The 15772-nt window shown below is 65.5% G+C and overlaps 1 protein-coding gene across 1 annotated transcript; it reads right to left on the reverse strand.

Moving 5' to 3' along the window:
- Window positions 1-12214: 12214 nt before the first annotated feature.
- LOC123033036 lies at window positions 12215-15560 on the reverse strand (the record flags this gene model as incomplete). Its single annotated transcript, XM_044449347.1, has 2 exons — window positions 12215-13959; window positions 15369-15560. Coding segments are annotated over 2 exons (1866 nt in total), but the record flags the coding sequence as incomplete, so codon positions are not given.
- Between the last annotated feature and the right edge of the window lie 212 nt (window positions 15561-15772).

A 15772-nucleotide genomic window follows, 5' to 3' on the forward strand; every position in this document is an offset into this window, starting at 1 on the left:
GGGGGGGCGACCGCCCAGGTCTGCCCGGCTGGACCTGCTCCCCCAGGGCTTCGGAGGTGCAGGACTGGGGGGGCCGGGGGCCTCCGCCTCCTCCCCTGTCCTCCCCAGCTGCAAACCCCTCCCTGGGTGCTCCAGGCCCTGCAGCGGGAGATCGTGTCCGCCTGGGCAGCAGCAGCATGGGGCGGCCCCCCCGGGGCTCGTGTCTGGGGCTCCTGCCTTCTGGTAACTTTGGGAATATTCTCGGGGGGGGGGGCTCCCCCAGGTCAGGCAGGCATCGCCACAGTGCTGCTTAGCCACTGCCAAAGACGGTGGATGGGGCCGCCCCACTCTGCCCTTGTAAGGGGCTCGAGCTCACCCGGCCGTTCCTGCCAGAGGCGAGGGCACTGCCTGTCCTTCAGGCCAGCAGGCGGGGCTGGGACGACCCTTCCGGCACCCTTCCCCATGGAACCCCTGAACTGCCGAGCTGGAGGGGGCCAGAAGGCCCTCACCCCCTGCTGGCGCAGGACAGCACGTCACCCCGCCCCGCTCAGAGGGCTGCCCAGCTTTGTCCGGAATGCCTCCAGTGCGGGAGCCCCCCCCACACACACCTCCCCAGGTGGCTGGTCCCACTGCCGTCTTGCTCTAGCAGGGAGGAAGCTCTTCCTGACGTCCCGCCTGAATCTGGGTTGCTGCAGCTTGAACTGGTTCTTCCGTGCCCCCCAGCACCTGGGGGTTCCTCCCGTCCTGTGGGTCCTGCAAAGTGGGCCGGGCCAAGGGAGGTCTGCAATCCCCCGCAGGCCCCCAGCCCCACAGCCGGCAGCCTTCCCGTTGGGCGGGCCCGTGGGGGCATCGTGAGCAGGCGTGGCAGGCACCCACCGTTCCCCGTTTCCTGCCCTCTTTCCCATGCGCTGCTGACGGCAGCCCCAGCGGTGTGTGCCCTAAAAGGGGCGCCGCTTCCGCCATGCGGGGGGGCTCGGTTCCTGGCACGTGCCCCTGAACGCAGCGTGCGCTCACCAGGACCTGGCCCCCAGGCCGCTGCGGAGAGGACAGGAGCCCAGGCGGCCGGGCTTGGGAGCCCGGTGAATCCCCCCCCCCACACACACACAGGCACCTCTCTCGCACCCCCGTGGCAGGAGCTGGTGCGCTTCTGGGGAGCCTCGGGATGACGTCTCTGGTGCAAATTGTGCCCGGACGGAGAGCGTGTTTCCTCACTCGGCGTGTGTGTGGGCAGGCGGTGGGGAGGCCGTGCTCGCCCCCAGCAGGAGCAGGACTTCTGCTCAGTTCCTTTGGCTGTTGAGCGGTGCCGCCAGGCCAGCCGCCACGAGCGGGGATGGCCAAGAGCCGCCCGGTAGGGTCCCTGCCCAGCTGGCTTCATTCGCTGATTCGTTATTCATTGGCCGTGTTTGCAGGGCTGCTGTCTGGGTGGCGATTACGATAAAAGACCAGTAAAATGACCGTAGATCAAACAATACAGTTTAATTAGCATGGTGAATAAAGCAAGATCACAATGCATGCAATGAAATAAAATCAAAACACATGCTAACATATTAAAAGAGTGCAATTGGCCTAAATAGCCCGAGGGGTGCCAGAGGTGCGCTGGAAAAGCACGTTTTCTGTACGGCGCCTGAAGCTCAACGCGGGGGCCTGGAGGACCTCGGGCAGGGGAGGGCTCCCCAGCTGGGCTCCCCCCAGAGGAGGCCGCAGAGGCCCAAGGAGGGCCTGGGTGGATGATCTGAAGCAGGGAGGCATCAGTGGAGTTAGGCAATCCCTCAGATGCCCTGGCCCCAGGCCGGCGAGGGCTCCTTGGGTCAGAGCCGAGAGCCTGAACGCAGCCTGGGTGCAGTGCAGCCAGCAGAGGGCAGCAGTGAGCTGCTCCTCAGAACTGGTCCTCCCTGGCGAGCGACCGGGCCGCCCGGTTCTGGATCATTTGAGGAGTCCGGACCGCCTTCAGGGGAGGCCCCACGTACAGCGCACCGCAGTCCGGAGGTTATCAGTGCATGAAAGGTCATGGCAGGACTGCGCTCATCCACTCAGGAGCATGCCTGGAGAAGCCGCCACCGGCAGCCGGGGCCACTGGGGGCGCGGGGAGAGCCTGGGCTCCAGGAGCACCCCAGACTTGGGGCCTTGCCCTTTGGCGGCAGGGCAACCCTGTCCGGGACAAGTATCCCACCTGCCAGCTGGCGTTGCTCACAAGCAGCACTTCCATCTCCCAGACCCAGGCTGGGTCTATTGGCCCCCGCCCAACCCACTCCCGAGTCCAGACGCCAGAGTCCAAAGACACCAGAGGCCAGAGTCCGCCACTCCTGAACTCCCCCTGCAAATGCTGCAAACGAGAGGAAGAGCCGAGTGCCAGCGGCTTTTGGTGGCACTGCAGCCCAGCCACCTGACGGCCCTCCCAGCGGCTTCATGCCGCTGCTGAAGTGTGTGGAGGCAGAACTCAGCCCTGCAGAGCTGCCTGGGGCACGTGCCGTGGCACGGAGCGACGGTCCCCGGCACCACCTTCCGGGGACAACCTGCCCTGCAGGGGAGGCGCTGCCTCCGTGCCGTGGGCGCAGCGTGCGGCCTCCGGCTCCCGACGCAGCCCTCTGCTCCGGAAGGGCGCGACCTTGGCCGTGCCGCCAGCCACAGGCTCCTCCAGCAAGGATGGGCCGGGGGTGCTCTGGACGCCTCCAGCCGCCGCAGGGCAGTGGCCGAGCGCCCAGCTGGAGCAGACGCGGGCAGGTCGGGCCTCCAAGCGCCAAGCCCACCTGGGGCAGGGGGCTGCCAAGGGCGCGAGACCTTCCTTCCTGGGGCAGCACGTCGAAGGCCCTGAGCCGCACGGAAGGCCCCCGCCGGGCAGCATCCCGGGCTCGCGATGTGGAAGGGCTTCTTGGCCGCCTCGATCCCGCAGAGCAAGCTCTGGTGGGCTCGGAGCCGAGCTCCTTCTGGATTTCCTGCCGCCTGCGCTCTGGTCCTCTCCCTGCGCTCGTCGCCACATACCGGGGACGGGGGGGGACGGGGGCTCTGCAGGGAGGGAGCAGCCATGCCAGGGCCCAGGGCAGCCCGTGTTCCCCAGGGCCACCAGGCCTTCAGCAGGAGCACCAGCCTCGTCAGCCAGGCTAACCATCCCCCGAGTTCCAGCTCCGGCCACCTCCCAGGGTGGACCAACTGGGCAGGTAGAGGGGGAGTTTGGACCCCAAAAGGAAGCGATCTGCCCATGGCAAGGGGCCCGTGAGAGACCCCGACCCTCTTCCTGCCAGCCGAGGAAACCGGATCCCGAGCGGGCCCCTTTTCCCGTGTTGAGCCGGTCACTCGTTGAGGCAGCCCCACGGCTGCCGTGGAGTCCCGAGCCTCGCCAGCGTGGGGTGGAGGTCCCCCAGGACCGGCAGCCCGGGGGCCAGAGCGCCAGCTCTGAGACCCCCCCCCCCGTCAGCCCCGGCAGGCAGCTGCATGCCCACTTCCTCTCCCTGGGGGAGGGGCGCCTAGGGTGGACAGCCGCATGGGCACGGATCTTCCGAAGCTGTTTCTTGGGGTGCTCCGGAGAGCAGGGGGCCAGGAGGGGCGTGCTCTGTGCCCGCCCCCCTTTTCCGCCTCTGATGGCGCTCCGGCAGCTTTGCCCGGGGACACAGAGTGCATCTCTGGGTCTTCCGGGAAGAGCCACTGGCGGAGGGGCCTCCCTCCCTCTCTCCCTCCGCCGCACCCCACACCCAGGGAGAGCTCCCCTGCCATTTCGCAGCTGCCGGAGGGGGGGCCTCTCCCCGGAGCATCTCCAGGGCTTGGGCGGGGGGGGGGGGGGGTGCTGTGCGGCTGCCTCAGGCACAGGAGCCGCGGCTTGCATCCGCTCCTCCCACCCACAGGGGTCCTCAAGCAAGGAAGCTGCCCACGAGCAGAGGGGCTGCAGGGCCATGGCGGAAGCTGCACCCGGCCCGCGCCGTCCATCGCTCCCTCCCTCCCTCGGCCAGGCCCATGCCTGTGCTGGGCCGGGCTGGCCCTCCAGGGGGCGCCCTCCAGCTGCTTGGCCATCCCGCCCACCAGCACTGCCAGCCCTGAGCCACCACGGGTCGGCGCACGGGGGCCGCCCAGCACAACTGCAACAGCTCAAGTGTGCCGCGGTGACGGTGTGCTTGGGCCCCTGAAGGCCTGAAGACCCAGAAGGAGGTGGAGACTCGAAAAGCGTTATGGGAGTGACCAGGCCTGAGTATTTTCCCCCGCAGAAAAACGGGGAGTGGTCGGGGAAAGGAACGTGACAAGACAAGCTAAGCCAGCCCCCGCCGTCCAGAGAGAGACTGGAACGTGCCGGAAACCCGCACGCCCTGCGCCAGCCCTGCTCAGAGGAGCCCCCGGTTCGATCCAGTTGGACTAAGCGGATGGCGCCAACCTGAAGGTAAGAGAGGCCCGGGCCTTCCAGCTCCCGTGTGTGCCGGATCAACACCTGTCCTGCCTGGCACCCCGACAGAGGCAGCCCCTCGCGAGGAGGATTTATGCTTGAGACCCGTAGCCAAATGCCCCTCCCACAGCCTGGCTCAGGAATGGCCGCACAGATGGCCGTCCCTCGCCCTGGCCCTCTACCCACTGAGCAAACAGCCGAGCCTACGTCAGGCCGAGGGGGCTCCGGGGGAAAAGACACTGTGAGTTCTGCTCATGGGGGGCCTGTGCAGGCTGCCCCCCCCCGACACTGAACCTCCTGAGCATGGCGCAGGAGACACGGGAGGCGGAGCGGATCTTTCCCGCACGCGTGCGCGAGCCTTAGGCGTCCTCTGCGCAGACTGGAGCAAAAGGAAGCTTTGTCCCGCCTCGGGGGGGAAAGGGGGGGCCAAGATAGCTGGTTCGCAAAGAGACGTCACCAGGGAGTTAACACCTGCCTCACGAAGACCGTAAGAGTGGAGCTTACCTGTAGTGTTGTACATCTTGCAGACAGGTAGCAAGAAAAGGCTTTAGTTTTATTGTGGGTTGCTTTCATACTGAGCCGTTCACAGCAGCACCACACTGGTCACCCCCAGTCCCGAGGGATCACCGCCTGGAGAGGGTCCGCTGGCTGTGCGCACGAGCGTTGCAGGGATACACGTGTGCATGAGGCCTCTGGTCTTGCTGCTGACGACGGCTGAGCTTCCTTTCTTATTCTCCTGCATTCCTTATATCGTAGAATGAATGCTACACGCACAGCGTTTAAAGCCAGGCCTGGCATTCCGTCTCCCTCTGACAGGGGCTCTCCTTGGAAGCCTGATGGTCTCCTCTTTCCTGGGTCAAGGGCAGCTGGATTACGGTCGCGCCATGAGGCGAAGCAGCCGGGCAGGGGCCCTGTGGCGCAACCAGGACGGCCGCGAGCGCCCCTCGGCGTGGCCCCACACGTCTGGGCTGCAGGCACACGCGAGCCCACACACCTGCCGCCGCTTCCACTTTCCTGGCTCTCCTGAAACGTGCCCACGGTCCACGAGGACGTGACGCCGTTCCACCGACTGTGCCTGCTCACAGCCGGCTGCCCATGTGCCCCGTCGGCGCCCCCACCCCAGCGTCCCAGCCCTGCATGGCGCAGGGAGCCCCTGGGGCGGAGCCCCCAAAGCCTCTAGCCTCCCGTTCCTGGGCTGGGGGTGAGCAGTCCAGGGGCGGTTTCTGCGGAGGATGCGAGACAATCGCAATCGGAGCGCAAAGGGCCGGCCTGGAGTGCCGACGGGACTCACAGTGAAGCAGAGCACTGGAACGACCACAAGGGGGAGCCGGCAGGGGAGGGGGGCTGCACTGCCTTGCTGGGAAGGTGGTGGGGGGGGGTGGCCCTGCCGGCCCAGCCCAAGGGGGAAGAGCAAGCAGCCCCGCCCCTCCCCCTGCTCCCCTTTGGCCGGGCGAGGGGGCTGCCTCCTTTCCCTCCCGCACACTCTGCTCTTGGATCCGCTCCGCCTTGACCCTGCCTTTTGCTGGCTCAGTTGCTGGACCCCTCACGACCCCATGGACAACATGCTCCCAGGCTCCCCTGTCCTCCGCCATCCCCCGGAGTCCGCCCCAGCACACCCCCAGTGGCCCCATCCAGCCCCTGATCCCCTGCCACCCCCTTTGTCCGTCCCCAGCATCGTGGCTTCTCCAGCGACTTGGGCCTGGTGACGGATTCCCCTGCCGTGCGCATGCCCTTCCCGCCCCCAGCAATGCCCCGGTCGCCCCAGTGCCTTCTGCACCAAGGCCCAGTCGTGGTGCTGCTCCCTCAGAAGCGGGGGGCCACTCCTGAGCCCCCCTTTCCACGGCCCCATCACTCAGTTTCCCCTCTGCATGCAGACGGGCCCCGGCTACCGGGCTGGACGGGCCAAGGGGGGGTGGTGGCACCAGCTGGAGGGCAGGGCACCAGTGCAGCCCTGCATGGGGAGGGGGTGCCCCCGTGCCGAGGGGCAGCTTCAGGGGGCGCCTGCGCTGAGCAGGGGTGGGCAGGACGCGCTGGGCATCCGGGCCCCCTCCAGCTCTACTGCTCCGTGGTGTTTGGTGAGGGGGCAGAAGGAATGGCTTTGAGGAAGAGGCCCAGCTGCCCCGCCCCTGTACCTCCCCCACGGACCCCGGAAAGGCTACCGGCCCCCCTGGCATCTCCCAGTGAGCGCCACCGCCTGAACGTGGGGGGGGGGGGCAAGAGGCACCTCTCCCCCCTCGGGCCGTCGTCCCATGGGGCAGGCAGGGGGCTGGCGGGTCGCTCCTGTGCGCGAGTGGCAGGACCGAGGGACCTTGGCCTCCCCCGCCCGGGCAGACCGGCCTTTCCCGCGGGCCCGGAGCAGCCCGGCAGGTCCGAGAGGCCCCGCGGGCCACGAACGCACGGGCCCAGCACGGTCTCCTCCGGCCGCGCCGCCGAGCCGCGCAGAGGGCGCAGGGCGGGTGTCGGAGTGCCTGCTCCGACAATCGGCGCGAGAAAGTTTAGAGAGAGAAATAAAACACTGCAGACGAGAGATAAAGTTTCAAAGCATGCTCGGTTGAGTACTCCGGGGAACAAAGAAGTTTTTCTTAGCTGAATAATTCTAATCAAAGATGTCTCCGTCACCACCGGCAGCCCTTTTATTATTTCACAGATTGTTACATTTGTACTTGCCTAAACCAATCGCCATCGAGTTAAGCAGCCAAGTCCCTAGTGCTTTTGCGCAGGCGCAGGACACAGGAAGCTTACTCATTGCTATATATGGTCACAAGCCTTATATGGTTACACAGGTGAAGTACAATGCTATTGGCTGGGTGAGTTGCAATACTATTGGCTGGTAAATTACAATACTATTGGCTGAGCGTAGCGTGCCTAGCTACAGCATGAATGCGGCGAGGCAGGGATGAATTCCCACAGGCGGGGGCAGGGGGCGGCGCGGGGCGGGGCAGGCAGGAACGGGGCGCCAGTCCCGGGACGCCCCTGCCCTCCCGCCTCCCGCTCATCCCCGCGCCCCCTGCTCCCGGCCCGTCGCTGTCCGCAGCCGCCGCGCCGCCTCCCTCCGGGAGTCTTCGGCGAGCGCTCCGCCGCCAGCCCGGCAAGGCCTCGGAGGGGTCCCCTCTCCGCCGCTCGCGCAGCCGCCCGGCCTCCCCCGCCGCGCGATCGGCGCCCCCGCCCCCGTCCGGGAGCGCCCGGGAGCGCCAAGCGCCGCCTCGGCCCCCAGCGGCGCGGGGCTTTCGCTTTCGCTTTCGGCTCGCCGGCAGCTCGGGCCGCGTCCGCCCAGAGGGCGCTCCGTGCTCGGCCGGGGGCGGCGCACCCGCGAAGGGACGGGAGGGCGCGGGGCGCGTCCCGGGAGGGGAAGGAAGGGCCGCGGCAGGGGGCGGCGGGGCGGGGCGCGGGCACGGCCGCGGCGAGAGGCGAGGGTGAGCCCCGCGGAGTGAGCCCCCCCGGCTGAGTAAGGGAATGCAACTATCCGCTGTAAGTACTAACGAGGGATCTCAGCTCCAGAGGCTCTTTGGTGTCACGTGCACGCAAAGGTCTGTCCAGCCCCCCCTGGCAGCCGACTCTCCCGCGCGCTGCAGGCATTGCTCCTCGGCCCCTTTCCTCCCTCGAGGAAGCCAAGGCGGCTCGCAGACCCTCCTGCCCCGCTCCGTCCTCTCCCCTCGGCCAGGAGTCCGTGCCCGGCCGGCCTCAGCGGAGGCCGGAGCAGGGGCTGCGACCGGATCCCCGAGTCCCAGGCCAGCGCCCCCACCGCCGCACCCGGTCGGCTGCAGCCCTCAGACCGGGATCGGCGCCCCTTCCCTGTATTCCCTCGGCTGGAGAGGATCCTTGGCCTCCAGCCACCCAGCCCACCTCCCAGTCTGGCTGCGCTCGCGTCAAGCAGAGCCCCCTCCTTTCCCGGGACCGTCTGGCACGTTGCCAACAGCTCTGCCTTTGGCGCGCATGTCGTGTTCTTCGCGGTGGACGAGACAAGGGGGAGCCGGGGCGGCACGTCAGCCGGAGTGCCAGACTGGGGCCTGGGGACCGGGCTCTTGCCCCCGCTTGGCCCCGATGCCCCCTGGGGGACTGTGGCCAGGTGCTCGCTTCCGCCAACCGCCTCCCAGGCCGCTGATGTGCGAGTGCCATGGAGCCGGACGCACCGCCGCGGACTCCGCACGGGCCAAGAGGCAGGAGGCAACGGCAGTGCAGGGGTGTGAGGAATCCGGCGTGGGGGGCGGGTCTGTCAGGCCTCCTTGGCTCCGCCCCCAGACCCCACCCCCAGCGGGGCTTTCCACGGCCACCAGCAGGAAGCAGAGCCGAGCGAGTCCGCGAGGTCGCCCCGCGGCCTGCCGCCTGCCGTTCCACTTGGAACCACCGAGCCATAGAGCAGGAGAGTTGGGAGGGGCCAGAAGGCCATGGAGTCCCACCCCCTGCTGGTGCAGGACGGCACGGGACACCACCCCACTCGGATGGCTGCCCCGCTTTGTCCAGAATGCCTCCAGCGTGGGGGAGCCCCCCACCTCCCGGGCAGCTGGCCCCACTGCCCTGTTGGTCTGGCAGGGAGGAGCTCTTCCCGCTGCCCGGCCTCAGTCTGGGCTGTCGCAGCTTGAACGGCCGATTCCGCGTCCTGCACTGGGCCCTCAGCCAGAGGAGGCCTTGGCCTTCCTCCCTGTGGCAGCCGTCCAGGTCCCTGTAGAGGGGTCCCATGTCCCCCCTCAGCCTTCTCTTCTCAAGGCTGAACATGCCCAGTGCATGCCCACCTCCACACACGTGACGTGTGGTTATCGCACCGTTGGCAGGGGAGGGGGCCCCGTGGCATTGCTGGGCGCTTGCGGGCTGGGTCTGGCTTGGCTCGCTTCCTGAAGGCCTCTGCCTCCAGCGGCCCTGCTGTGGAGCTGCCCGCGGATGGCTCAGTCCTCCCGGAGGAAGGAGGAAGAGCTGGCCAGGCAGTCGGCGCGGCGCCGCGACTCATACATGGAACTGGCAGGACGGCTGCACGTGCACCTGGCGGCCCGTCATGAGCCCTGGGAGGCAAGCCACGTGCGCCCGATCCTGAGGCAGGAGGATGGGGAGATAGCGGCCAGGCCAGAGCCTCCCCCTAAGGAGCCCCCCCAAGACACTTCCAGAGAGCTCCCCTCAGCTCCCCTGAACGCCACCCTCCCTCCGAGCTGAGAAAGTCGAGTATCTTTGCCAGGGAAACCCCGTGGACAGCCCCAGAGGGCAAGAGGATATGTCACCGGAAGACGAGCCCCTCAGGCGGAGGGTGTCCAATGTGCTTCTGGGGAAGCGCAGAGGGCTAGTGCTCGTAGCGCCAGAACGAGTGGAGCCCAAAGGACACTCACTTGCGGATGTATCTGGTGGCGAAAGTTGAGTCGGAGGCCGGAAAGATCTATACTCCATAGGAACTGGGAATGTAAGATCCATGAGTCAAGGCAAGCTGGACGTGGTCGAACAAGAGATGGCACAGGAAACGGCCTCTTCTTTCCAGACTCCCCAGTGCGCTGCTGAGTCCTGTGAGCAACTCGGGCAGCGCAGCTCTGTGGCTCGCAAACTCTCAGCCGGACCCCCATCCCTGACCCCCATCCCGGACCCCCATCCCACAAGGGAACAGGCAGCCATCGGGGCTATGAAAGCCCATCTGATCTTCAAGGATCCTCGCAGCCTCACGGATCCTCCCTGTGGTCTCCGGGTTGGCTTTCTGGGGAGCCAACATGCTCTCGGACTGTGGACAGGGAGGGGCTGCGGGGCGCCAGGCTGAAGGGGGTGCCCCCCATCCGGACAGGTCCTGGACGGCCAGTCTAAAGGGCCACGGCTGCCTCCAGTGCGCGGCAGGGGCTGCTTGCAGGGGGTCGGGAGATCCTGAGCGCCCAGTTCGCAGGCCTGCAGGCCCGCCTGGCCAGGGGGGAGTCCCGGGGGAGGTCTCAGTGGCGCCGCCTGCGGCCCCGAGCTGCTGCGCCATGCCGGGCAGCGGGGATGGTGGGGCTGCCCTCAGGGGTGCCTGCAGCCGCCCGCTGCTTTGGCACGAGGAGCAGAGCGATCCCCCCCCCCCCCGGGGCCCCTTCGGCGGCTTCCAGCCCCCTCCTGCTCCAGCTCAAAGGCTGGGCGGCCCAGGCATCCCATGGCTGGCGGGGGACAATGGGGACCGGGAGGAGGAGGCCTGTCTGGGGCTGGGCGCCATCCTCTCTCCCGCCCCTGCCCTCCCAGCCGGGCGTCGGAAGCCCTGCAGCCGAGCCCGTGGCCCCTGCGCCCCCGAGGTCTGTCCAGAAGCCTTCCGGGAAGGAAGTGGGCAGCGGCTGCTGGTGCTTGAAAGATAAAGACCCCGTGAAGCCCCCCGCCCGCCACCTGCCATAGGCTCCTAACCCAGTCCCACCCTCCCCCTTTGCACTTAGGGCAAAGTGCCTCCCGGGCCCAAATCCGGCGAATGCCCAAGCGGGGAGCAGACTTTCCCGCCCAATGTTCCATGTGCGGAAGGGGGCATCCTGTCATGTCTGAGCAGCAGCAGCTTGGACCACCACGTTTGGGAAAGTGCAGCCGCCGGTGGGGGCCGCATTCTGGTGAGAACATGCGGCTCAGCATTAGCAGGGTGGAGCTGGAAGGGGCCAGGCAGGCCATCGAGTCCCACCCCCTGCTGGCGCAGGACTCCACGCCACACTGCCCCCCTCGGAGGGCTGCCCAGCCTTGCCTCGAATGCCTCCAGTGCGGGAGAGCCCCCCCCTCCCCAGGCGGCCGCGCTGCTCTGGCCGTGAGGAAGCATTTCCCGATGTCCAGCCTGGACCTGGGCTGGCGCCACTTGAACGGACCGTTCCGTGTCCTGCGCTGGGGCATCAGCCAGAGGAGATCTCGACCCGCCTCTTCTGACAGCCTTTGAGGTACCTATAGAGGGATCCCATGTCCCCCTCAGTCTTCTCTTCTCAAGGCAACTGTGCCATTCCGTTCACTTTGGCTTAGAACCCACCAAGACATAGAAGCAGGGCGAGTCAGAAGGGGCCTCCCGGGCCATCTAGTCTGACCCCGGCTCCAGCCGGCTCCTTTCACGACAGGCCCACCATCTGCGTGTCCAGCCTGTCCTTGGACGCCCGCACCACTGGGGCCTCAACCCACCTCCCGGGGAAGCCCATTCCATACCGCCAGGGGCAGCTCCCTTCCCAGGCAGGGTGCAAGGACTGAAGCGCACCACGGACCTTGTCCTTCGCCAGGCCCCGGCCGCGGAGCAGCGCAGCAGCCTGGTCAGGTAAGAGCGGAGAAAGGACACGTTCGCATGCGAGCCACGTCCGGATCGTGGCCACAGACGTGGGCAGCATTCAGCTGGCGAGCAGCCTCTGGCTCAAGGAACATGCGGCTGGAACGCGCCAAGGAAACTCTGCTGAGGGCACAGCCCTGCAGCTCACTCGGGGCCCGATCCTGCCCCCCTGCAGAGCATCCGAGGGGCCATGGCATACTTTGGATCTCCAGCGTGGGCCTGGAGGCAGCCCTCCGGGATCGGGGCTGGGAAGGCAGCTCTGGCCCCCACCCCTCCCCGGCTGCCCTCCGAGACGGAGACCCTCGCCTCGGAGGGGTTCGCGGGCGTGTGTGGGTGCACCGGGAGGCTGGGAAAGCCACCACATGAAGGCATCCTCCCCACAGGCTGTCCTGTGAAGAGGTGGGGGGGGCGGAGGCCCCTCCCTCCGAAGCCCCTGAGGAGGGCGCCCCGGTAGCCACGTGCCCGCTGGTGCCCTGAGCTCAGGGCTCTGGCCAGAGCGCTCAGCCACGGGGTCCGAGGCACAGCAGCCGAGGCGGGACCCCCAGCTCGGCATCGAGGCGAAGCCAGGAGAGCGCCAGAGTCAGCCTGACGCACGAGGGTCTGTGCCCCCCACTGGCAATGCCCCCCCCCCCAGCGATGCACCTTTGGGCTGAGTCGTCTTCAGAGAATAAGAAGGACGTTTTATTGGAAGGCAAGACGAGCGTGAAAAAGGTGCAGAGGCAGCGCCGGCTCACTTTGGTTTCTGCAGACCGACCAAACGCTTGGCATATTTCCCTGCAGTGCGCAGCCAGCCTTCATTCCTGGCTTTCTTCTGTGCCGCCTCAGCCACCTCCCGCGCCTCCTCCAGCAGCTGGATCCTCCCCTCGAACCCGGGCTTCTGGTCCGCTCCTTGCTCCTTGATGAGCAGGTCGACGTATTGGGGCATGGACAGCGGGTTGGGCAGCAGCGCAATTTCCTGCAGGCGCTGAATACTCCGAGTCGCCTTCTCTATCAGACCCTGTAATCCTGCCTGCGCCTCCTCACATTCCTGGCTGAGACTCTGGAGCAGCTTCTCTGCACTCATCACCTCGCCAGAGGCCGCTTCATACTTTTTCTTCACGTCTTCAAAGGTCCTTTCCTCTTTCACTACCTCATATGTAAACCTGTATTTTTGGAGGGAGTGATGGTTCTGTGAGCAGCGGCCCGGGCAGACGTTGCATGTTCCAGACCACAGGCCTATGGCGAAGCAAAGGCGATTGAGGCGATCCCAGGGAACCCGGCACGGATGGCAGCAAGTGAAGTGGCACTGGCTGCAGTTATTTGCATCCTGATCCGTGTCTTTCCTCACTGGCTTGATTGTTTCCACTTCAAACGTGAAGTTTCTGTTTGCCGCCATGTCCTCCTTGTGCGCATCCAGAGCTTCCTGCGTCTTCCGCAGTTCTTTCAGCTTCACCAGGACGATATTGATTTGGGGACGCAGCCCCGCGAGGGCCGTTTCCAGCTCCCTCCGCTCCCGGAGGACCTCCTTTGTCAGCGTTAAGCTTCTAGTTTCCAAATTGTTTAGTGAATCAAAGAATTTCTTCATGTTCTCAGTGTTAACTTCCCAGAACACTCCATTCAGTTTCGCTTTGCTGCCACTCTCTGTGCCATTGTGGGCAAACAGCGCAGAATTATTGAACGTGAAGTGAACTGGGGCTCCGCTGGCATCCTTGGCGCACGGCACACCAGCTGCCTTGAGGGTCTCCAGGACAGGCGGCTTCTCTCCATCTGCAAACGTGACCAGCACTTGGATGTTGTCCCTGATATCCTTCCCAAAAATGGAGAGCACCGAGTCGAACACGTATTTCTGGTTCTCAGTCAAGCGGGCCGAAGAGGCCTGGACCACGAAGCAGACCGCTTCGATTTGGTCAACGCCCCCCGGAGCGCTGAAAAACTCCTGGATCTTCTTTGTTATGACTTTATCCTCCTCCATTCCTCCAGTGCTCCCAAACCCCGGAGTGTCGATGATTATGAGGGAAAAGGGGACACAGAAACCCTCCTGATGATTCAGCACGTAGGCCGTCACCTCCAAGGTCTGGCTTTCAGCTTTCCTTCCACTGGTTTCGTCTACCAGCTCGAATCGGAACGGGTCTCCCCACTGCACTCCCAGGACGTAATTGACCATCGCGTTGATGAGCGTGCTCTTCCCTGCGCCCGTGGCTCCCATCACCATGATCGCTTTCGTGTGGACGTAAAAGTTCTCCTCCCCCAGATGCTTCCTGGAGGGAGATCCGACACCCTTGCTCAGTGGAAGAATAAACACAGGCGGTTCTGTGCCTCTTATGGGTTCATTAATCTTCGTGTACTTCCGGGCGAGTCGGTTCTCGCTTGGCTGCGCTGCCGAGCCCTCCATCGCCCCCTCACTCGCGGGACCTCCTGGCGCAGCCTTGGGGAGAGAAGCGCACGTTAGGACCGGACCGGAGCCCGTGCCTCCCCGGGGTGGCGAGGCAGCCAAGCTCAGCGAGTGGCTCCTGCCCCCAGACGGTCCTGCCTCCCCCTCGGCCGCCCCTTCGCCCCACAACTGCTCCGGGGTGGCGCTGCTTCCCCAGCCGCCTCCAGACCGGTCCTCAGGATGCACCTGTCCTGGGACACCCCTCGTTCCGCCCGGGTCGGATGTGAGCACCGGCTCTCCTGCATGCACACAGGAGGAGGAAGGGCGCCGAAGGGGACCTGAAATGTCAGGGGGACGGGGAGCTCTGGCGGGTGGGCAGTGGGGCCGCAGCAGAGGAAGAGGCGTAGGCGGAGGCCAAGGGGCTCTGCCGTTCACCTGCCAGGCGGGCCCAGGAAACTGTGATTGGAAAGGAAGCCGGGGGGGTGAGGGGCGACCCCCGTTCTCCCGCCTGAGGGCACCATGGCCTGCACAGGCCACACCTGCAAGCTGGTAGCCCTGCCAGAGCGGTCGGTGGCCACCCCAGGGCACCCAGAGTGTTTTGGGCCCCTCATTTGCTAGACAGCTGCAAGTGCACAGGAGCACGAAGGGGATCGAGAAGCTGCAGCCGCAGAAGAGGAGTCTGAGGAAGGAGGATGAAAAGCCAACACCCGGAAGGGGAGGCGGTTGGTTTCCTTTTAAAGAAACAGAGCAAGCCAGAAGGGGTCTCCCGGGCCATCTAGTCTGACCCCCGGCACCACCCGGCTCCGCTCATGACATGCCCACCATGCGCATGTCCAGCCTATCTTTGAACACCCGCACCGGTGGGGCCTCAGCCACCTTCCGTGGAAGCCCATTCCGCACCCTCGGGGTCCTCACTGTCAGGAAATGCTTCCTGGCATCCAAGTTGAACCTTGGCTCCCTGAGCTTTGCTGCGTTGGAGCGCGTCCAGAGAACAGGTCTCTACCCACCTCCGTGGGACACCCCCTCACATACCTGCATGTTGCCAACAGGTCCCCTCTGAGTCTCCTCTTCTCCAGACTGAAGAGACCCAATTCCCCCAGTCTTGCCTCATACCCCATCCCCTGAAAACCGGCCACCAACCTTGTGGCCCTACGCTGCACTGACTCTAACCAGGCTATATCCTTCGTGTAATGAGGGGCCCAAAAATGAGCACAATACTCCAATTGTGGGCGCACAAGAGTCATGTAGAGTGGTAGTAATACCCCTCTCGATCCAGAAGCCACACTTCTGGCTATGCAACCAAGGGTGGCATTCGCCCCCTTGGCCACCGCATCACACGGCTGGCTCACGTTCAGCCTGCAGTCGACCAGCACCCCGAGGTCCCTTTCACAAGTGCTTCTCTCCAGCCACTTGTCCCCTAACCTGCGCTTATGACACCCCTTCCTATGCCCCAAGTGCAAGACCTTGCACTTCTCCACATGGAACGCCATCCTGGTGTCCTCTGCCGTTTTCCACAGTCTGTCCAGGTCCTTCTGGATCCGGAGTACATGATCCTCAGTCGTGGCCACTGCCCCAGTTTTAGTATTGCCTGCGAATTTGATCAGCGGGCGGCTCACACCTTCTTCCGTGTCGCTGAAGAGTTTGGAGCAGAAGACCTAGGGGCAGGTCGCTGGGAGGCCCAGGCACGCCCTGACCCACGCCGCCACGGGGGATGTTGGGAAAACTGGGATAAATCCTGTCAGAGAAACATTGCCTCTGTGTGCTTTTGCAGTGTGGAATCAATCCTGCGCTCCTTCTCAAAAGCACCAGCTTTCCCAGCGAAGTCACTGTTTCAAACGGCCTTCATCCCCCGCTCCTTCCCCTCACC

The sequence above is a fragment of the Varanus komodoensis genome, unplaced genomic scaffold (assembly GCF_004798865.1).
Source record: "Varanus komodoensis strain SLA01 unplaced genomic scaffold, ASM479886v1 scaffold573, whole genome shotgun sequence".
Classification (NCBI taxonomy): Eukaryota; Metazoa; Chordata; class Lepidosauria; order Squamata; family Varanidae; genus Varanus; species Varanus komodoensis.